We start from the raw sequence: 18,266 nt of genomic DNA, 5'->3' as shown, positions 1-18,266 counted from the left end.
GATGGCAGGATGACCAGTAGATGAATAACATCAAATATTAAGTAGACATTTTTATGTTATGAAATTCCAGGCAGACTGGGAAAGCTTGGTGGAGAATATTTGTGAGAAAAGCTATGGTAACCCAGAGACTAGTGATATTATCAGTGGACTAGAGTCTAGGTTACTTGGATTGGAGGAGGCAATAGATGAGGAGTTCAAGAAATGCATGTGGCATGCTGGTTGTGGTGACTTTAGATATCTGGATATCTGAGAGACTTTCTTTCTTCCCAAAGCATAGAAGCTAGTAATTTCTTGGTTTGCTTATTAATTTAATTGTTTTAAAGTGGATGATAATATGATGGATACAGATGTGTATTAGAAAACTAGAAAGAGTGACAGATTTGTTGTTAGGATCTTGGTTTAAATTCTAGTTCATATATATATATATATATATATATATATATATATATGTATACACACACACACTATCTGTGTAAACCTTGGGCAATCCATTTTAAATTTCTCTGGGTCATGTGTGTGTATATATATATATGTATATATATGTACACACACACACTATCTGTGTAAATCTTGGGCAATCCATTTTAAATTTCTCTGGGTCATGTTTTCCTCATTGATTCTAACTGGTTTTGGAGGTGGGAATAAAGAAGAGCTTAACTAAAGATGACCACTTCTTTTAGCGTATATGATTAGGAAGGAGAAGAGAGCTGGGCTTGGCAATTCTTCAGAACACTGATTTACTCAGTGACTAATCATGATTCTAGAGCAGCAGTGATGAACTGAGCTGCCCACTTCTGAAAAAGAAGTGATGGAATTAAGATGTAGAATGAAACTTGGTTTTGGACGTTGCTAATTAGATAATTTATTTTGCTTGACTGAATATTTTATTACCAGGGATTTTTCTTTTTCTCTTAATTATGGGTGCAATATGAGGGAGAAAAAAGAAATACTAATTTTTAAAGGAAAAATAAAAGTTATTGCAAAAAGAACCAAAAAATGTCTTTTTGGGTATGAGAATAGAGAAAAAAAAATAGGCTAAAATTTTTATCCTAGATTTAAATAAAGGAGATGTCATACATATAAAGGTTGTAGATGAATAAAAGAAGAAGAGATATCTGATGTTTTAGGATGACTTTTTTATGACTGAAAAATATACCTTAGCCAGGCTTTGGGTTAAAAAAAATTGTAAAATGAAATATAATGAGGAGAAAGGTGAAGTATTACACTTTTGTTTTTTAAAAAATCACTTTTATATATACAATAATAAATAAAAATAAAAATAATAAAATATACACATACATATAGGGGAAGTGCAGCAGTTGAAAAAAATACTTGGGCTTTTAGTTGATTTCAAGGTCAGGACAAATCAAGCATGCAGCTCACAAGATCATTAATTGACAGTTGCAAAGGATGTTAGAGGTCAAACCTAGTCCAGTCTTGTTTTAGCAATGAAGATGCTGAGGCACAGAGAGGCTAGGAAATGATTTTACTAGTGTCACACAGCTATGAAGTGTCTTGTGGTAACATCTAAAGTTTTTTCTGACACTCTTTTGTCCAGCACTCTAGCAGACCTCATGCCACTTAGTTGTTCAGTAAAAGCCAACATTTATTTAATATTTTAAGGTTTATGCTTTCCAAACATCTCAGCATGAGGTTATAGTAATTTTCTGCTAGGTAAGGTGGTGTTACTGTCCCCATTTTATACATCAAGAAGCTGAGCCAGGCAGGTAAAATAATTTGTTCATGGTCACACAACTAGTAAATGTTATGGTTGAACTCTGGTCTTCTTAGGGTTAATGTTAAACAGCTGAGAAAAAATGCTAGTAAGTATTTATCACTCTCATGCCACATATTTTATGGACATGCCACTTGAAATTCCACTATGGAGCCACAAAGCCATTACCATGTCATTATGAAGGTTTTTTTGCTTTTAAATTTTTGTTGATGTTGTTTTTTTTTCTTACATTTCCTAAATTTCCAAATATATCCATTCTCCCTCCCCTTGCTATTGAGCCATCTGTTATGACAAAGAATCAAGAGGAAAGAGGAGGGAAAAATGGATGAACAAAACTAGCTAACACTAACTCAACAGTATGATGTGTATATAATATTCTACACTCATAGTCCTCCAATTCTGCAAAGAAAGCAAAAAGGTATATTTTCTAAAATCTTCTTTGAGGTTAAGTTTCATCATTATAATTTTTGTACTTCCCATTTATATATTACTGTTATTATTATTTTCTTTGTCCTGCTTTATTGTGTCTCTCCATTCTCCTCCTGAATGGATTACAGCTAAACAAATCCATAGCACAAGAATACTATAGAATAGGATAATTCGGTAAAAACACAATTATTATGAAGAACTAAGAGAAAAATGGAGAGACACAATAAAGTAGGGTCTAGTTGTGGCATGAGGCAGCTTTGTGACTTAGATAAGCTATTTACCATCTCTGGGTTTATTTACTTACCTATGAAACAAGAGGATTAGATTAGATGAGGAGTCTTCATCCCCCTTTGGCAATCACATGAAACTTATGGATCCATCAGAATGTTTTTAAATACATAAATTATATAAAAGAGTACAAAGGGGATTTATACTGAAATAAAGTTATCAAAGTATCAAACCAATCAACTTGGTTTATGGATTGATGGTTAAAAGCCCCTGGACTGGATGCTCTTCAAAGTCTCTTCTAGCCCTAAAAATTGTATGAATGAAGTAATCTGATTGTAGGTGTACTATTAACTTTGTAAAAAAGATTCTTATTTTTAAATAATGTTTATGGAATGTTCATTTCTGATTATGCCCCTTTGTCCTGTCTCTCCACTCATGAGCCATGCAGGGGACAGGAAGTGGGGGGCGGGAGGGAAAGAAGTTCTGAAAAAGCAGTTCAGCATAGCTATTTCCCACACTGCTCTCCTCGACTCTGAAGAGAGGGGAGGGAGGTTACTGTTATTCTTGTGGAAGCTGGTCAACGCAGGCAATGAGGTAGCTAGAAGTGAGTGCAGAATTGAGTGAATGAAGCAGTGAAAATCAGTGTGGTAAAAGGGAGGATTTGGAAGATTGTTTCTCTCCCTCCCCCTTCCCCCCCAAGAAATTGTTGCTTTGTTGCTAGAAATACATTTTTTTAATAGGAGTGGGACTGCCTATATTTTTTTATTTTCTTGTTACCACAAAAGTGACTGATTTGCCAGTAATTCCTTACCAGGGCACCCATCTGATTTTGACTTTGCCCTATTTCAGTGTGTCATGGATCTGTGATTATGTCAGTTTGAGAACTTGTGATATGGGGGGGGGGGGCCTTCTTTCCTCTTTGGGGTTGATGGTGACCCTGACAAGTTGAGAGAGCCAGTGGTCACATGGCCAGGAAAGGTTGAGTGGGCATTGGATTCCTGCCTCTGTGCCAGGGGCCTCCCTCTCTTTTCCCTGGAACATGTGCTCAGAGGCTGATCCTGTTGTTTTCCAGAAACATGGTAGTGGCTCTGAAGGAGCTGTCTATCCGGGGAGACTTCCGGACTACTGTCGAGTACCTGATCAAGCTGCTGGAGACAGAGAGCTTCCAGCATAACCGCATTGATACGGGCTGGCTGGACAGGCTGATTGCTGAGAAAGTGCAGGTGGGGGCTGCTGAGATAGCCCCATACTCCCCCCTCCCCTGTACCTGGGTCACTTCCTGGAGTGGGCCTGAGAACAGGATTGTAGAGTTGAAATATTACTCTTTCCCTCCTTCCCACTCCTCTTGACCATCTCCCATTGCAAGTTGGGTCTTGGGTTGCGTTAGCTTGTTGGGGAAAAGCCAGGGGGGTCTTATACACCGCTCACGCACATGATATTTTGGAGAAGAGAAACTTTGCTTCAGGGTCACTGGGGGCTTCCTCTGTTTATTTTCTGCTTCTGATCTGGTGCCATTTTCCATTAACCAGATGGCACCAAGGCATACACAAGAATCCTGTGGAAGCAGAAGACTATGTGCATGGGCTTAGCATCAGGCAAATAGTGAGGCCACTGTCCCCCTATTAATTTGGGATAAAAGAAAGAGTCTTCTAATAGAAACTTTTTCCCACCATGAACTTGCTTTTTAGGTTTGAGGAATAAAAGCAGAGGTGCCAATTGACCATGCTTTTTTTTTCTTTTTCTTTTTCTTTTTCTTTTTTTGCCTTCTTTTCCTTTCTCCTAGGCAGAGCGTCCTGATACCATGTTGGGGGTTGTATGTGGGGCTCTACATGTGGCAGATGTGAGCCTTCGGAACAGTGTCTCCAATTTCCTTCACTCATTAGAGAGGTAAAATTATTATTAGTCATCCTTTACCCCAATTATATTAGTATCAGGGTTGAATCCTCAAGATAAGCATTCCCAATTAAAAATTTAAATTTATTAAGATTTTTTTATTAGAAGCTTAGCATTGAACATCAGTGCAACCAATTGTGCTGGTTTACTGTTTACTTTTAAATTAATTTCATTGTATAAAAAATCATGATAGTTTTTTCTATCATTCCTCATCTGTCTTTTTAACCACTTTCTCCTCATATAAGGTTGTAGTTAGTATGTATTCCTTCTACTTTTGGTTTTGCTTTTTTCCTTTTGTATTATTTCTTAAAGATCTTTCCAGATTCTGACTTAATCACATTGTAGAATTCCATTACATTGAATGTGACACAATTTATTTGACCATTACTCAATCATTGAGCATACAGGCATTCTAGCAGTTTGTAAACAATTGTTTGTTTTCTGAAGCTAGAGAATGGTTTGGGGATAATTGTAGTTTAGGATTTTTGTTTGGGGCTACATTGAAAAAGGATTATTTACTTTATCTGGAATTTCATATGAAGAATAAAAACTTAAGAAGCTTATATATTCTTGGATATCTGATCCTTCCCTGAGCTGCCTAACACTTCCTCAGGCTTTGGAATGAGAAGTTCTTGTAGGGTATTATTTATATATTATCTTATAAGGTAGCTTTTATTAGCCCTTGAGAATAAGGTATGATAGACTGATAGTGAAAGCTCTTAAGTTATGTCAGAGCATCAGCCAGGCATGTATGAAACTGAATTACTGTTTGGGGCTAACTGATCAGACTCACTTGCTGGGCTCTACTTTTAAAGCCTGAAGGAAAGAATTTAAGAAAGTTTGTAATTTAAATAGCTTAAATCATATAGACTGGGATGGGGGCTCAGGATGGACCAGGTAATTCATAGAATGGAATAGGACTTAGATTTTTAAGCAACCCTGAAGCTCATCATTTTCATGATGCCACTTTCCTGCTGGAAAACCTTTTATATGGCAGGATTTATTTAATAAATGGAGAAGAGTAATAGACTATACTATACTTGGTTATTTGATTTTCAGAGCCATGTGGTGATGTGTGACACATAACTGTTTTTCCAGGGGTCAGGTCCTTCCTGCTCACACACTTCTGAACACAGTTGATGTTGAGCTTATATATGAAGGAGCCAAGTATGTGCTGAAGGTATGAACATCTCTGAGAACCCTATTCCTTGCTATTCTGTCAATTTTTTTTAAGGGAAGAGGCACAGAAAACATTTGGGCTACAGAATGATTGAATTGTATTTTACAAAATGGAAGTTAAGAAGGGATAAGAGTGAGTGGGGCATTCTGAGGAGTCAGCCAAAAAGTATTATCAAAAGAGTTTAAAGGTGGTTGGATGTTTTTAGCTGTAGCACATTTACCTGGGGTGGCATATGGTATTGTAGTAAAAGCCTGTCCTTGGGTTATTTTAATCTATGAAAGCCAGCTTCATGCTGCACAGGGACTGTGGAGTTCTGTGTAACCTCTTGGTGTTCAGGCAAGAGGTTGAAGAGTGAATTCAAACTAGAGAAAAAACAACTGCTTTAGATGAGTTTATCACCAGTGGAGCCCAGTAGAACCTATGGCTACTTTAGCAGGTCTAAGAAATAGCTAGAGGAAAGGAAGAAAGCAGAGAAGCAGGAGAGAGTCAGAAAAAAAGGATAAAGGAGAGTAGCAGGACTAACGTCACATGGACTTTCACAGTGGTTGGTGTTTTCTCTTATTCTGTTATTCTGTGGTCATCTCCAGGGCTCTGCTTAGAAATGATACAGTGTCCATCTCCAATTGTTTTTGATGGCCAATAGGTGACCCGACAGTCCCCTAACTCCTATGTGGTGATCATGAATGGTTCCTGTGTAGAGGTAGATGTGCACCGTCTGAGTGATGGAGGATTACTTTTGTCCTATGATGGAAGTAGTTATACAACCTACATGAAGGAAGAAGTGGATAGGTGAGTACCAATTGTAGCCAATGATTGGATCAGGCTCTCGTCTTCTGGAAGAACATGGGATTCTGGTAACATTAAAGAAATGTTTGTCTATTTACTTTTACTTACTTAAGTGATTCAAGATCTGTTTGCCCCATTTGTGTTCCTTAGATACCGCATCACAATTGGCAATAAGACCTGTGTATTTGAAAAGGAGAATGACCCATCTGTACTCCGTTCACCTTCTGCTGGAAAGTTGATCCAATATATTGTGGAGGATGGAGGCCATGTGTTTGCTGGCCAGTGCTATGCTGAGATTGAGGTTAGGAGTATTTGGAAGAAAGTACAGTTGGCCCCAGGCATGAATATACTAGAGTGAAAAAGGGACAGAAAAAAGTATTTACTCTCTGTCCAGGGCAACATGGAATGAGTGCATGTATTCTCTTGACTAATGGAATCAAGCCAATTCAGTATTGTTTAATTAACAGCCTCTGCCCTCTAGGAGCTTATAATCTACTGGGTAGAGGGATAATATAGTATATTTATAAGTAAGTTAAAGTGTAAGTAATGTGAGGATGGAGAGCTGAAAGTGCTAAGGGCAGGCTTCGTTTCTGAAAGAGGACAATATTTAAGAAGGAAGAACTCACTTGAGGCAAGAGTACACTTCTAGAATGGCTCATGGCTTGAGTGAATAACACATTGTGGGGAAGATGGAATCTTGATTGAGGGAGACATTCCGACCAGTTTGTCAAGCATGCAGAGTGTAGGGTGTGTCCTGAAATTAGCCTGAAAAGGTAGGTCACTGTAAATGGATTGTAATTCTGATAGGGCAAAGCTTGAACCAATGAATGAAGGGAGACTAGTTGTTCTTCAAGTTCTCCAAAAAGTTGTTCTCCATCCTCATTAATGATTTAAGAAAAAAATTGTTCAAATCACAACAGAAGGACTATAATAGACTTCAAGGAACTGACAGTTTGTAAATGCTGGAACTAGTTACAAAGGACAATTTTGTGATGTGTCATTTTTTTAGATTATATGCTTCTTAACCATGTAACCCCAAATTTTTCCCTAGATAGATTTCAAGGGGTCTGTAAATTTGAATTTAAAAAAGTACATCTTTATTTTTACTGACCTCTAACTGAAATTTAGCATGTCTTTTTATTAAAAAAAAAACTGAGGACTCCATAGACTTCCCCCAATTGCAAAGGATTCAGTGACAGAGAAAGATCAAGATCGCCCATTGTCTGTCTTCAAAGACAGACTTATTTTTCAGTTAGGTTTAAAATACATTTTCTCATGGAGGCACAAAGAAAAGAATAAAGTGACATTTTGAGACTGTTTGGATTTGAACTGCCACTCTAATTGATAACTGACCTCTTTTTCTACTGTAGGTGATGAAGATGGTAATGACACTAATAGCTGTTGAATCTGGTTGTATCCACTATGTCAAGCGGCCTGGAGCAGCCCTTGACCCTGGTTGTGTGATTGCCAAGTTGCAGCTGGATAATCCCAGTAAGGTTCAGCAGGTAGGTGTTCTGGTTGCCTATGTTTCCTAAGGGATACAAGATCTGAAATCTCCTAGCATTTCATTTTCTAGGTTCCTAGAATTTCCTGCTCTTTCAGACATACACTTTCAGTGTATGTGATGGTGGTTCATTTTCTGCTTCTTTTGATATGATGATTCTGCCTTGATGCTTTCTCTCTTGTGGTAGACAGAGTAGTAGTAGAAATGCAAGATGCCATAATTACTGCAACTCTGTATTTCTTTCTAGAAGCAATGTAACAAGTAACTCAATCTTATTGGGTTAACAGGCTGAGCTACACACTGGAAGTTTGCCAAAGATCCAGAGTACAGCACTCAGAGGCGAGAAACTTCATCGGGTCTTCCATTACGTCCTAGATAACCTGGTCAACGTTATGAATGGTTACTGCCTTCCAGACCCTTTCTTTAACAGCAAGGTATGAAGGCACTTGGTGAAGGAAATGACTTTTTTTCCCCCCTTTCTTTCTCCCTAGCAATAAGTTATTCAGTCCAGTCTTGGGGGAAGGTTCCAAAAAATCCATCCATTTCCCAATGTTCTCTCTCCCCTATTTAGTTTTTTGTTAGTTATTTGTACCTATTGCTGTTGCAGCTCTGGTCTGACGTGTAGATATCAATTTTTATTAAAAATCCTCTTTAATTCAGCCTTTTCTTTCTCTTTTTGGTATTGATAGACTTGATAATCATTCCTTTCATAAAAGACCTCTGCCATGGAGATACAAGCTTATTTGTAGGCTGGTTTAATTTTGGAAATATGGACCTGGAAATTAGTACTCCCATAAGTCTATCACTAGCATTTTTATTTTTGAAATTGGGAGTATTAAAACTTTAGACAATATGAGTAATGGCAATCTAGTCAGACACTAACATTTGAACCCCAAAGAATAAAACATATACCAGTTTTATTTTGCAGCTTTGTTAACCCATCTTGTTTTTGTGTTCTTTTGGTTTCTTATCCTCAGGTAAAAGATTGGGTGGAGAGGTTGATGAAAACCCTCAGAGATCCCTCCCTTCCTCTCCTAGAATTGCAGGACATTATGACCAGTGTTTCAGGCCGTATACCCCCCAATGTGGAGAAGTCCATCAAGAAGGAAATGGCCCAGTATGCCAGCAATATCACTTCTGTCCTTTGCCAGTTTCCCAGCCAGCAGGTATTTTTCTTAGTTATTGTTGGGAAAAGGAGGGTCTGCAGTGTTGCCCGAGCACTGCAGGTAGACATGATTGGGACTGGGATCACAACAGGATATGTGGCCCGAAAGTTGATGTCTTTGTTGTGGATTGTCCTGTTTCTGTGATCACAAGCAATTGTTCTCTCAATAAATCTTTACTGAGTATGGGGGGGGAGGGGAAAGAGAAAAGAATGAGAAAGTTAAAATACATGAAGCATAAGCTATCTAAAATTATTGAAAAAGTACTTGAGGCCTATAGAATTAACCATGATGACAATATAGGTCTTATCCAGTGTCCTCCATCTCTATGGCCTTGAAATCTGTCTAAACTAGAGAAGCTCCTAGATTCTGTAGTCCTCTTAGTGTGGGGAACTTTGTGTAACTTTGTGAGTGACTGCTTCACTCCATTAGCAACATGACCTTGACATAGGAGGGAAGCCCTTTAGCTTCCGTTCTGGACCTTAACCAGCCTGCCACACTTGCCTATTATATACCCTGGTGGTATGGTTGTTGGTGTAGACATAGATTTGACAGGGAAGTTTGAAAGGGGATGAAGGCTGTCAATGGACAGCACAGACTCAGAATAGCCTTCATACTTATTGGAGATATAAGAAGAGCTTCCATTTTGGAGATGAGGTAAAGAGTAAAATGCTTTAGATTTCCCTTTGTTTCAGTTATCTTCTCCCTATACTTTTAGATTGCCAATATCCTAGATAGTCACGCAGCTACATTGAACCGGAAGTCTGAACGCGAAGTCTTCTTCATGAACACTCAAAGTATTGTGCAGCTCGTGCAGAGGTAAGGGCCTGTTGACAATACATGCATCTCCTTTTTCCCTTTTTGCAGCCATGATCCGGGTGAAATAGAAAATACTCACAATGCTAACTCTTTCTCCAAATTTTTTATGTCTCTAATTTCTAAATAGAATAATTTCCCACTTTATTGCTCAGCATTTGCTTTGCATTTTGTTGTCTTATTAGCCAGTGTCTTTTGGCAGCTTATTTATCTCTTCTCACCTCTCTTCCCTGCCTATTTTTATATCCTAACAGTAGGCAAGCATGATAATTGCTGTTTAGGGCTTCACCAAGTAATGGAGTATAGATGATGTCTGCAACTCTCATTTTCCCCAAAATTCATTTCTAAAGTTTTATAGGTAATAGTTGTAAAAACCATTTCCAGGGCCATAGTGATGACTCAATGACAATGAGAGAAGATGGAACCTAAGTCAGGATACTTATTCTTAGTGCTACTGGGTTTTAGTTTCTAATTGAAATTCTTCTTGGTCCATAGCCAGATACTTTGCAAGTTTTGGCCCTGAATTTATCTTCTCAATTATGTGTTAGTAAGTTGGTTTTTCCTTTCTATACATGATCTTTTTAATTAAGGAAAGATTTAAGGAATTAAGATCCATTTTAATTAAGGAAAGAAATTTGGCCCTCTTGTTTTTGAGTTTAGTCTTAGGCTCTTAAGTCACAACCTCGTCTATCTTAACAGGTACCGAAGTGGCATCAGAGGGCACATGAAGGCTGTGGTAATGGATCTGCTCCGACAGTACTTGAGAGTGGAGACTCAATTCCAGAATGGTAGGTGATAGGTCTCTCTTTCTGAGGACCAACCCAGAGTTAGATCTATGAGATCTGGAGAACTGACTCCAACCCCAGAGGATTCTATACCCGTTAATCTTTCTGCTATTTTGACTTATTTTTGTCATCTATCAGTGAAATGTCAGTAAAAATGTACTTTCACTTCTTAAAAAATAAAAAAAGAAATTCATCTCATTGCTTAAGAAAGAAACAAAAAAAAAAAAAAATCTGTCCTTGCTAGGTTGTGAATACATTCTGTTGAGGTAGTTCTCTTAATAGGCATTAGAGCTAGATTTTATTATCTTTAGTGATCTTAACCAGATCTTTAGATAATATTTTCAAATCTCTTCTCTATGAGCTTAAATTTCAGTGCCTGTTTTGTGGCCACACTGCAATCATCTGGAAAATCTTGAGAGATTTCCCCTCAACATTCTTCATTGCATTGTTTGGGTGGAATTTATCCCAGGCACTCTCTGAAGAACCTCACTAAATGATGTAGAAAGTCTATAAATGTGAAATATTGGAGGCAAGATTGAACATCTTTATGTTGTAATGTTTCTCTGAGTCACAAGATGGCAGTAAAATACCACAGGATATTGAAATTTCTATGGGGGGGGGGAAGGAAGATCCATTCATAAGGCTGATCCACCTTTGAACCTTTTAAGGAATAATTGGGGTGTTGTGCTTCCTTTCTACATGAAGCCACAGACCTAAGGATCCCCAAAGCCCCAAGATATTTTTATTGTTTGGGCCTAGAATCAATGGTGGTTTCTTTATGCCTCCTGACACTTATGGTTCCTGATGTTCTGAATATATTCTCTTCTTGCCATGGGACACAGCAACAGAGCAGATTAAGATATGAATTTCTCCAAGATGACCTATTTCAAATAAATCTCATTTATTTCAAGTGCTATTTATTTTTAAGTAGAGCTGATTTGAAATTGTAATATCTCTATATCCATAAATAGATTAACTTTTATATAATGACCTTAGATTCTCCTTAAAATTCAACAAATCCTATGTAAGGTGCTAAGGATAAAAAAACCAAAAATCTTTGTCAAAGAAACTTATATTCCTTTTGAATATTACTGATTTTTATGGAATGATCCTTGTTTTTAAGGATATTTAAATATAAGCTTATTTTTGTTCCTATCTAAACTTATTTTCAAATTTTGAAACTTGCCTAATCTTGTAGAAAATCAAACTAAAAGAAGTTTTGTTGCTCCTTTTTAAAAAATCACTGTCATTTCCCAATTATCCTTTCCCTTTTGCCCTCCATTACTATATTCTTCCCCAAACTATTTCTTGTAGTAGATCAATCCAGTTAAATAAAATAGACCAAAACATTAGTCATGTCTGACATTCCAAGATATTGTTGTGGCTAGCATGCTGTATTTATTATGTTTTATTTATTTGTGTATTTATAAATACATAATTTATTATGTCTTATGAATACAAACCTGAAAGTTAGGTTCCTCTTATAAAGAACTTCTGCCCTGCAGCATGGTGTCCCTGGGATCCTCCAATGAAAATACATCTCTTTGATTCTTATCTTAGTTTGACTTTGAAATTGTTCTACTAGACCTTGCAAGGAGGGGAAAATGATGATTTTTGTAGGAAAATGATGATTTTTTAACAGACAGAGACAGTTTTCAAATGGACATAGAGTGTGCATGAAGAACATCCTAATTTTTTTCGAGTTAACATCCCAGAACATAATTTTGGGAAATAAATAGCTAAATCCTAGCCTAATAATTTTTTCTTATTATTTATTTATGTTTTTGTTTGTTTTTGCTAAGGCAATTGAGGTGAAGTGACTTGTCTAGGGTTCCACAGTTAGGAAGTATTAAGTCACTGATTTGAACTCAGGTCCTCTTGACTTCAGGGCTGGTGTTCTACCCATTGCACCACCTAGCTGCATGGATTATAGCCTTATTTCAACAATTTTCCCTGAATTTAAATATTTTAACAGGATGGAAAAAGAGTTCTTTTTAGATTTTGTTAGGGATAAACTCAGGATCTTTCTTCTGTTCCCTCCCTTCATTGTCAAAAAGTAAGTTTCTGGTTTTCTTTTTGTAAATATGCAGTATTTTTAGTATAAATTTAATATGCTGTATTCTTTTTGGTGTGTAGAGGGAAGAGAAGATTTGCATAAAGCTATGATATTCATATTGGTTTTCATAGCATTGCAGTCCCAGAGCTGCAAGGGACTTTAGAACTTGGGCTTCACAATAATAATTTCTTTCCCCTTCCCTGTTAAAGAGTGGAATGTGAAAACATGAGTGAGTCTGAATGCACATATCTCAAATGAGATGGATTCCTGCTTGTTTCTTACAGGTCACTATGATAAGTGTGTCTTCACCCTTCGGGAAGAGAACAAAAGTGATATGAATACTGTGTTGAACTATATCTTCTCCCATGCCCAGGTCACCAAGAAGAACCTTCTGGTCACCATGCTTATTGTGAGTTCAGTCCTTTGGCCTCTTAGCGGGGTTCATAGGTGGCTGGCTTCTCTTGATAGACTGCCTGAGCTTTGGTATGGGTGTAGACCCCACACTCCCTTTCCCTCCCTGGTTGACATGTCTTATGTCTTTGATTTAAATGTAATTCTGGCTAAAAATGGATTCTTTAGGAACCAATTGTCCTGTTGGTGAAATCCTCTTGTACTTTATAAATTTCTGTAAACTTTTTCTATAAATCTTTCTCCCCAGATATTGATGAAACATTTTCTTGAGACTTGATGTAGTCAGAAAATAATCACATGCCTACAGCCTTAAGGAAGCTAATTAATACTCCCCAAAGAAATTTTCATTGCCTCTGTTTCTACTTCATTCTCCTTGTGTTTTCATGGAAATCTAACTCTTGTCTTGGGGAAACTAAATAATTCAGTCCAACAAAGCTTGTACTTATTTACTCAGGGCCTAATAACAGTGGACCCAATATCATTTTCATTAAGATGTGGAAAGCTGTGGTTGTGTCCTTATTACCTAAGGAGGAAGTAGGGAAAACACTGTTTGATACAGAAAAGGGTAATGAAAATAAGATGATTTGCCTGACTTTGCGCAGACCATGTGAATTTTAGAGACTGTCATCAAGACTTATTTCCCTTCATTCTTCACTTTCATATCTTACCTAAACTTTAGAAAACAATAGGACTCTTCTAAATTCTCCTACCATCTTCCTGACTACTTAATGTAATATGTGGTATATTTCTCTATAATATGGAACAGTAGTAATTTTCTTTTTCTTCAGAATTGACCATTTTGTGTCCTTCCTTGGAATTTGGTATACTGGAAGCATTTTTTTGTTCTGTAGTGAGATTCTTCTGGCAAAAGATATTTTTATGTTAGAAAATTTTCACCATCATTTTTTATTTCCTACTTTACAACAAAGTCAAATTCTAGTACCATCTTCATTTTTCCTCTTACTTGGGACAGAGCTGCTTTCCTGGGTCACAGGCAGATTGACTCATTCCATTGCCAATCTGGCTTGTTCAGTGAAGACCAAATTTTTAGGTTGACTAATTTTCTGTAATACCTAATTACAAATATGTTTCATTTCCATTGGACTCCTAGAGTGATTGGGAGACAGGTTGATGGGATAACGTGAAAGAAAAAAAATTCATGATTGGTTTATAATATTTTAATTTACTTAAACAATAGACCTCAAGAATTAGATACCATCAACAGAAAATTTTTGAATTTATCTTATATATAAAATAGAAGAAATTCCTGCAATATTAGCTTTTAAACACTCAAGGAATTGAGTGTGATGTTTAGATGAAACCAAAAGATTTCATGGTAAGAAATTGATGATGATTGGGAAGAAAAGGAAGTTGGAAATCACTTTATTCGGTTTGAAAACAGAGGGGGATTAGGCTTCAAAGGAAGCTAATTATGAGGGCCTTCCATTTTATTATGATTATTTTTTTTAAGGACATAACAGCTTTCTGCACTAAAAATAGACCCAAGCTCAGAACCCTTGGAGCAGCAGAAGAGTAATGATCGCCCAAGACTGTCGCTGGGTTTCTTAAATTCTAATTTGTAAGATATAGGGGCCTGGCTCACTCCTTTTGCGGAGTGATTGTAAGTAACGCTTGCCTTAAGAATCTCATTATTGGAACACGGAGCCATATTTCCTCTGAGAATTCTGGAGTAGCTTTGAGCTGGGGCTGTTCATTTCTCAAGTAATCATGCTGGTGTGATGGAGAGAGAAAATGGCAGCTGTTCGGAGCTCAGGCCTTCAATTTTCTTCAGAGTCCAGTCACTCAAGTGTGTAATTACACGGGGGGTGCTGCAGAGACGTTGGGCCCTGTCAGAGAGCTGGTTTGAGGCTCAGCTTTTTGCTCTTGCCTGTCAGGACAGGCAAAAGCCAGTGGAGCTCTGTCTTGTTCCTGTTTTTGGAATTTTCTGTTTTTTTCCAAATTGCTTCTCACTTGCATGCATGAGACTGAAACTTTCTTTCCAATAAACTAAGATCTTTATGAAATAGAATCACCTTGCATTTCGATTTGGGGGATGGGGGATAGGGGATAGGAGAGAGATAGAGTGAGAGAAAGAGAAAAGCAAAGAGAAAAAAACAACCCATCTTCTTTTTCATTTGCCATTTTTATCCTATTTTTTCCCCCTTTATCTCCATTTACACAAAATTTAAGATTAGTAATTCTAAGGTTGATCTGTGGTATGTTTCATCATTAAAGTATTTTTGACATATTAGTTGTTCTTCTCACTCCCACCTTGAAGATTGGAACGTGAAAGTTGGAGCAAAGTGATTTTAAACTGAAAGCCATGGGTATACAGAAAAGGGATGAGGAAACACTTAGAAAATATTCCCTACACCCTGGATGCTAGACTGCCTCTGCTAGATGCTGTACTCTTTTAGGGAGCACAGACTCTTTGATATATGCATGCACTGATGGCTGTGGTTATGGTAATGGTATCTCAGTTGTAAACATTCCTCTGTTCTTATTGTCTTTTCTGTTCTGCCAAATATCACCTGAATATGATAGCATTTTATCTTGCCTTTGAATTCCCTCAGGCCTGTGTTCTCTATTGGTTTCCTTTTCTTTGCTGCTTCTGTTGCCTTTTCTTTCTGATTGATGGGTATACTGTGTACCCAAGTCTCTGCTCTCCAGGAGCAGTGAAGTTGATGGTGTGCTTTGCTGTGCTAGATGACTTCTGGGGCTTTAGGGCCTAAAGGGAGGGATCAAGGAAATCAGCCGCATGTAGCTCGCTCTCCGAGGGCTTCTGGGGGATCACTGTAGCACGACTGTAGAGGTGCCCCATTGTGAAGATGCCTGCTGGCATTGGCATAACCCTGCCTGGTGGTAGTCAGTGACTCCTAAGCAAGTTCAGCTGATGTACATCTCTTAATCTTTTTCTCTAGCCAGAAGGCAAGGTTCTGAGCAAGATGCTTAATGTCTGTCCCTGTCAAGTTTCCTTCGAGCACCATTAGCCAGAAACATTTAGCTGCCCCTGAAGACCACAAGTCTGCAAGGCCATTATTAAATGTATTCAAAAAGTGTTTCTCTTTCCTTATACTGGAGCTTATGGGGAAAAGATGAGTGTCTCAAACTTTTAGCTAATGTCCACAGCAGAGATATCAAGGCAGTATAAGCAAGTGATGTGGTCCTTTGAGGGCTTCTTGGCTTAGTTAAGCAACTTGGGAAGATAAAAGCAGGGATCTTTTGAGTAATAGCATTCAGAAAAGTTTGAGTATAAAAAGGACTCCGATTCTGGCTAGGAGAGTAAGTGTGGCTAATTTATATCTTACAGCTCTCTGTGTGATCTTTTCCTTCAAAGGTTAGTTTGTGTAAGCTCTGTGAAAACACATTCGGAGTTATGCCACGTAACTTCAAGTTTCTTTGGAGTGCTGACCAACAATTTTCCTTTCTTTCATAGGTTTTGCTTCAGATATGTGCTGATCAGTCAGCAGTTCTTACTCTGCAAACAGTTTTTCTTCAAGAAGCTAAGAAACAACCTAATTATAATGATAATAACAATCTTGATGATTCTTTGTATTCATATAGCACTTAATATGTGTCAGGTACCGTGCTAAGTGCATTACAAATACCATCATTTGATCCTCACAACTACTTTGGGACATAGATACTATTATTGTCCTAGTTGAGGATACTGAGATACAGGTTTAGTGGCATGCCTGATTTGAAATCGGGTCTTCCTGCTCTGTCCACTGCTTCACCAGCTACTTTTAAAGCACTTTCAGTTACCTTTGTACAGCAAAACAGAGATAGAAATTGTCCTGTTTATTTTGCTTAATGATTTTATTGGATTTGTCAAGCTTCCACTTGATTACTAGTGTTGGGACTGGTGTATGTATTGAGTGAGCAGTGACTTGTCTTGAAGATATTCCCCAGTACTTTATATTTTTCTGAATCCTAATAATGATTTACATTCTTGTATCCACTGCCCAAGATGTGCATATCAAAGAGAACTGCTGCATTGGGTTCTGGAAGCTATGGTTCTGTTGGTCTGGTATCACCCTGGCTTGTTAGATTTCTACAGAGTTGAACAGAGTAGCATCCTACAGTTAACCCCCATCTAAATCAAGGATGAAAGCAAGGGAGAACCGTGTTGTGTTCTTGTTGAATAACAGTTTTCACTTTGGCCTGCAGATATATGCAAGGGAACAATTTCCCTAAAACAAGCAGATGGGCTCCCTTATGAACATTGTTGTCCAGAGGAAATAAATCCATCAGCTTGGTCATTGTCTGCTGAAACTTATCTCATCTCAGTGTTGAAATGTTGCACTAGGAAATGATGGTGATGTGCAGTTCAGGGACTCAGAAGACTCAGGACCAAACACTTTAGTTAGGACTGCCCAGTTTAGAGCTGGTTAAGGAAGGTATGATGAAGCTGGCCCAGCAGTGCTCAGTCTTTACTCTGGGTTTTCACACACTGTCTTATATATCTGCTAACTTTGCCAAGGGAGGATCTTAACTCTTTTTATCACATTTTAGTGCTTGTGAGAGTGATATGGTTGGATAGTCTTGATTTCTTTTTGGCAACAAGCACTAATGAGAAAATCCTACTTTGAGTTTTGAAGGCCATGATTTTCCTAGGTCAGGAAAAGGTGGGTGGTTGGCTTTTGTCTTTGTTCTGTTTTTGTTTTTTGTTTTTTTGGTCTCTGTTCACTTTAGAAAGAATCTGTCTTTGGATTTTACCACAAGAGGGTCAGAAAACTCTTCACCTGGTCATAAGCAAAGAGCATTTATTTCATTCTTTATTTTCCTCATTACCATAGTTCACATTCTGTCTCTCATGATCTCATTTGTCCAGCAGATTGAAGAAACAAGGAAAAAGCTTCCAACATATATCTGGACTTAAATAAATTGTGGTTTTTCTTTATTTGCAATTTTCATTTCAAAATTTGAAAGCTGGTTTTTCTTAAAGGAAAACTATGTTCTTTTAACTCTAGATCAGGTAATCTTTGAGGGCAAGGTGCTATGGCAATAGATAGATTGCTGAGCCTGGGAGCAGGAAGAAATTAGTTCATATCCAGCCTCAGACACTTACTAGCTAGTTGTGTGATCTGTGTCACGTTGTTTAACCACTCTTTGTCTCAGTTTCCTCAGATGTAAAAATGGGGATAACAATAGCACCTATCTCTTCTAGGGTTGTTGTGGGAATCAAATGAGGTAACATTTGTAGAGTGTTTAACACAGTGCCTGGCACAGAGTAAGTATTCTTATAAGTGTTTACTCCCTTTTTTCTTCTCTTAACTC

At 37.7% G+C, this 18,266-nt stretch overlaps 1 protein-coding gene and 1 long non-coding RNA gene across 15 annotated transcripts in view; one reads left to right on the top strand and one right to left on the bottom strand.

Moving 5' to 3' along the window:
* Nucleotides 1-18,266, top strand: part of ACACA (acetyl-CoA carboxylase alpha) — a 249,149-nt gene that overhangs the window by 83,630 nt on the left and 147,253 nt on the right. For all 14 annotated transcript variants that reach the window (XM_031966554.1, XM_031966551.1, XM_031966547.1 and 11 more), the window contains 11 exons: nt 3,465-3,615; nt 4,176-4,279; nt 5,384-5,465; nt 6,109-6,254; nt 6,402-6,552; nt 7,622-7,756; nt 8,043-8,189; nt 8,733-8,921; nt 9,637-9,737; nt 10,434-10,522; nt 12,860-12,984. In XM_031966554.1, coding sequence (XP_031822414.1) covers nt 3,465-3,615; nt 4,176-4,279; nt 5,384-5,465; nt 6,109-6,254; nt 6,402-6,552; nt 7,622-7,756; nt 8,043-8,189; nt 8,733-8,921; nt 9,637-9,737; nt 10,434-10,522; nt 12,860-12,984 — 1,420 coding nt within the window. The remainder of the gene's footprint in view (nt 1-3,464; nt 3,616-4,175; nt 4,280-5,383; nt 5,466-6,108; nt 6,255-6,401; nt 6,553-7,621; nt 7,757-8,042; nt 8,190-8,732; nt 8,922-9,636; nt 9,738-10,433; nt 10,523-12,859; nt 12,985-18,266) is intronic.
* LOC116423328 lies at nt 5,391-6,956 on the bottom strand. The gene is made up of 3 exons (XR_004233899.1): nt 6,878-6,956; nt 6,360-6,600; nt 5,391-6,230 (listed from the first exon to the last, which is right to left on the bottom strand). It is a non-coding gene; the product is annotated as an uncharacterized LOC116423328 (long non-coding RNA).

The sequence above is a fragment of the Sarcophilus harrisii genome, chromosome 4, assembly GCF_902635505.1.
Source record: "Sarcophilus harrisii chromosome 4, mSarHar1.11, whole genome shotgun sequence".
Classification (NCBI taxonomy): domain Eukaryota; kingdom Metazoa; phylum Chordata; class Mammalia; order Dasyuromorphia; family Dasyuridae; genus Sarcophilus; species Sarcophilus harrisii.
This window is presented reverse-complemented; position numbering and strand designations above follow the sequence as displayed.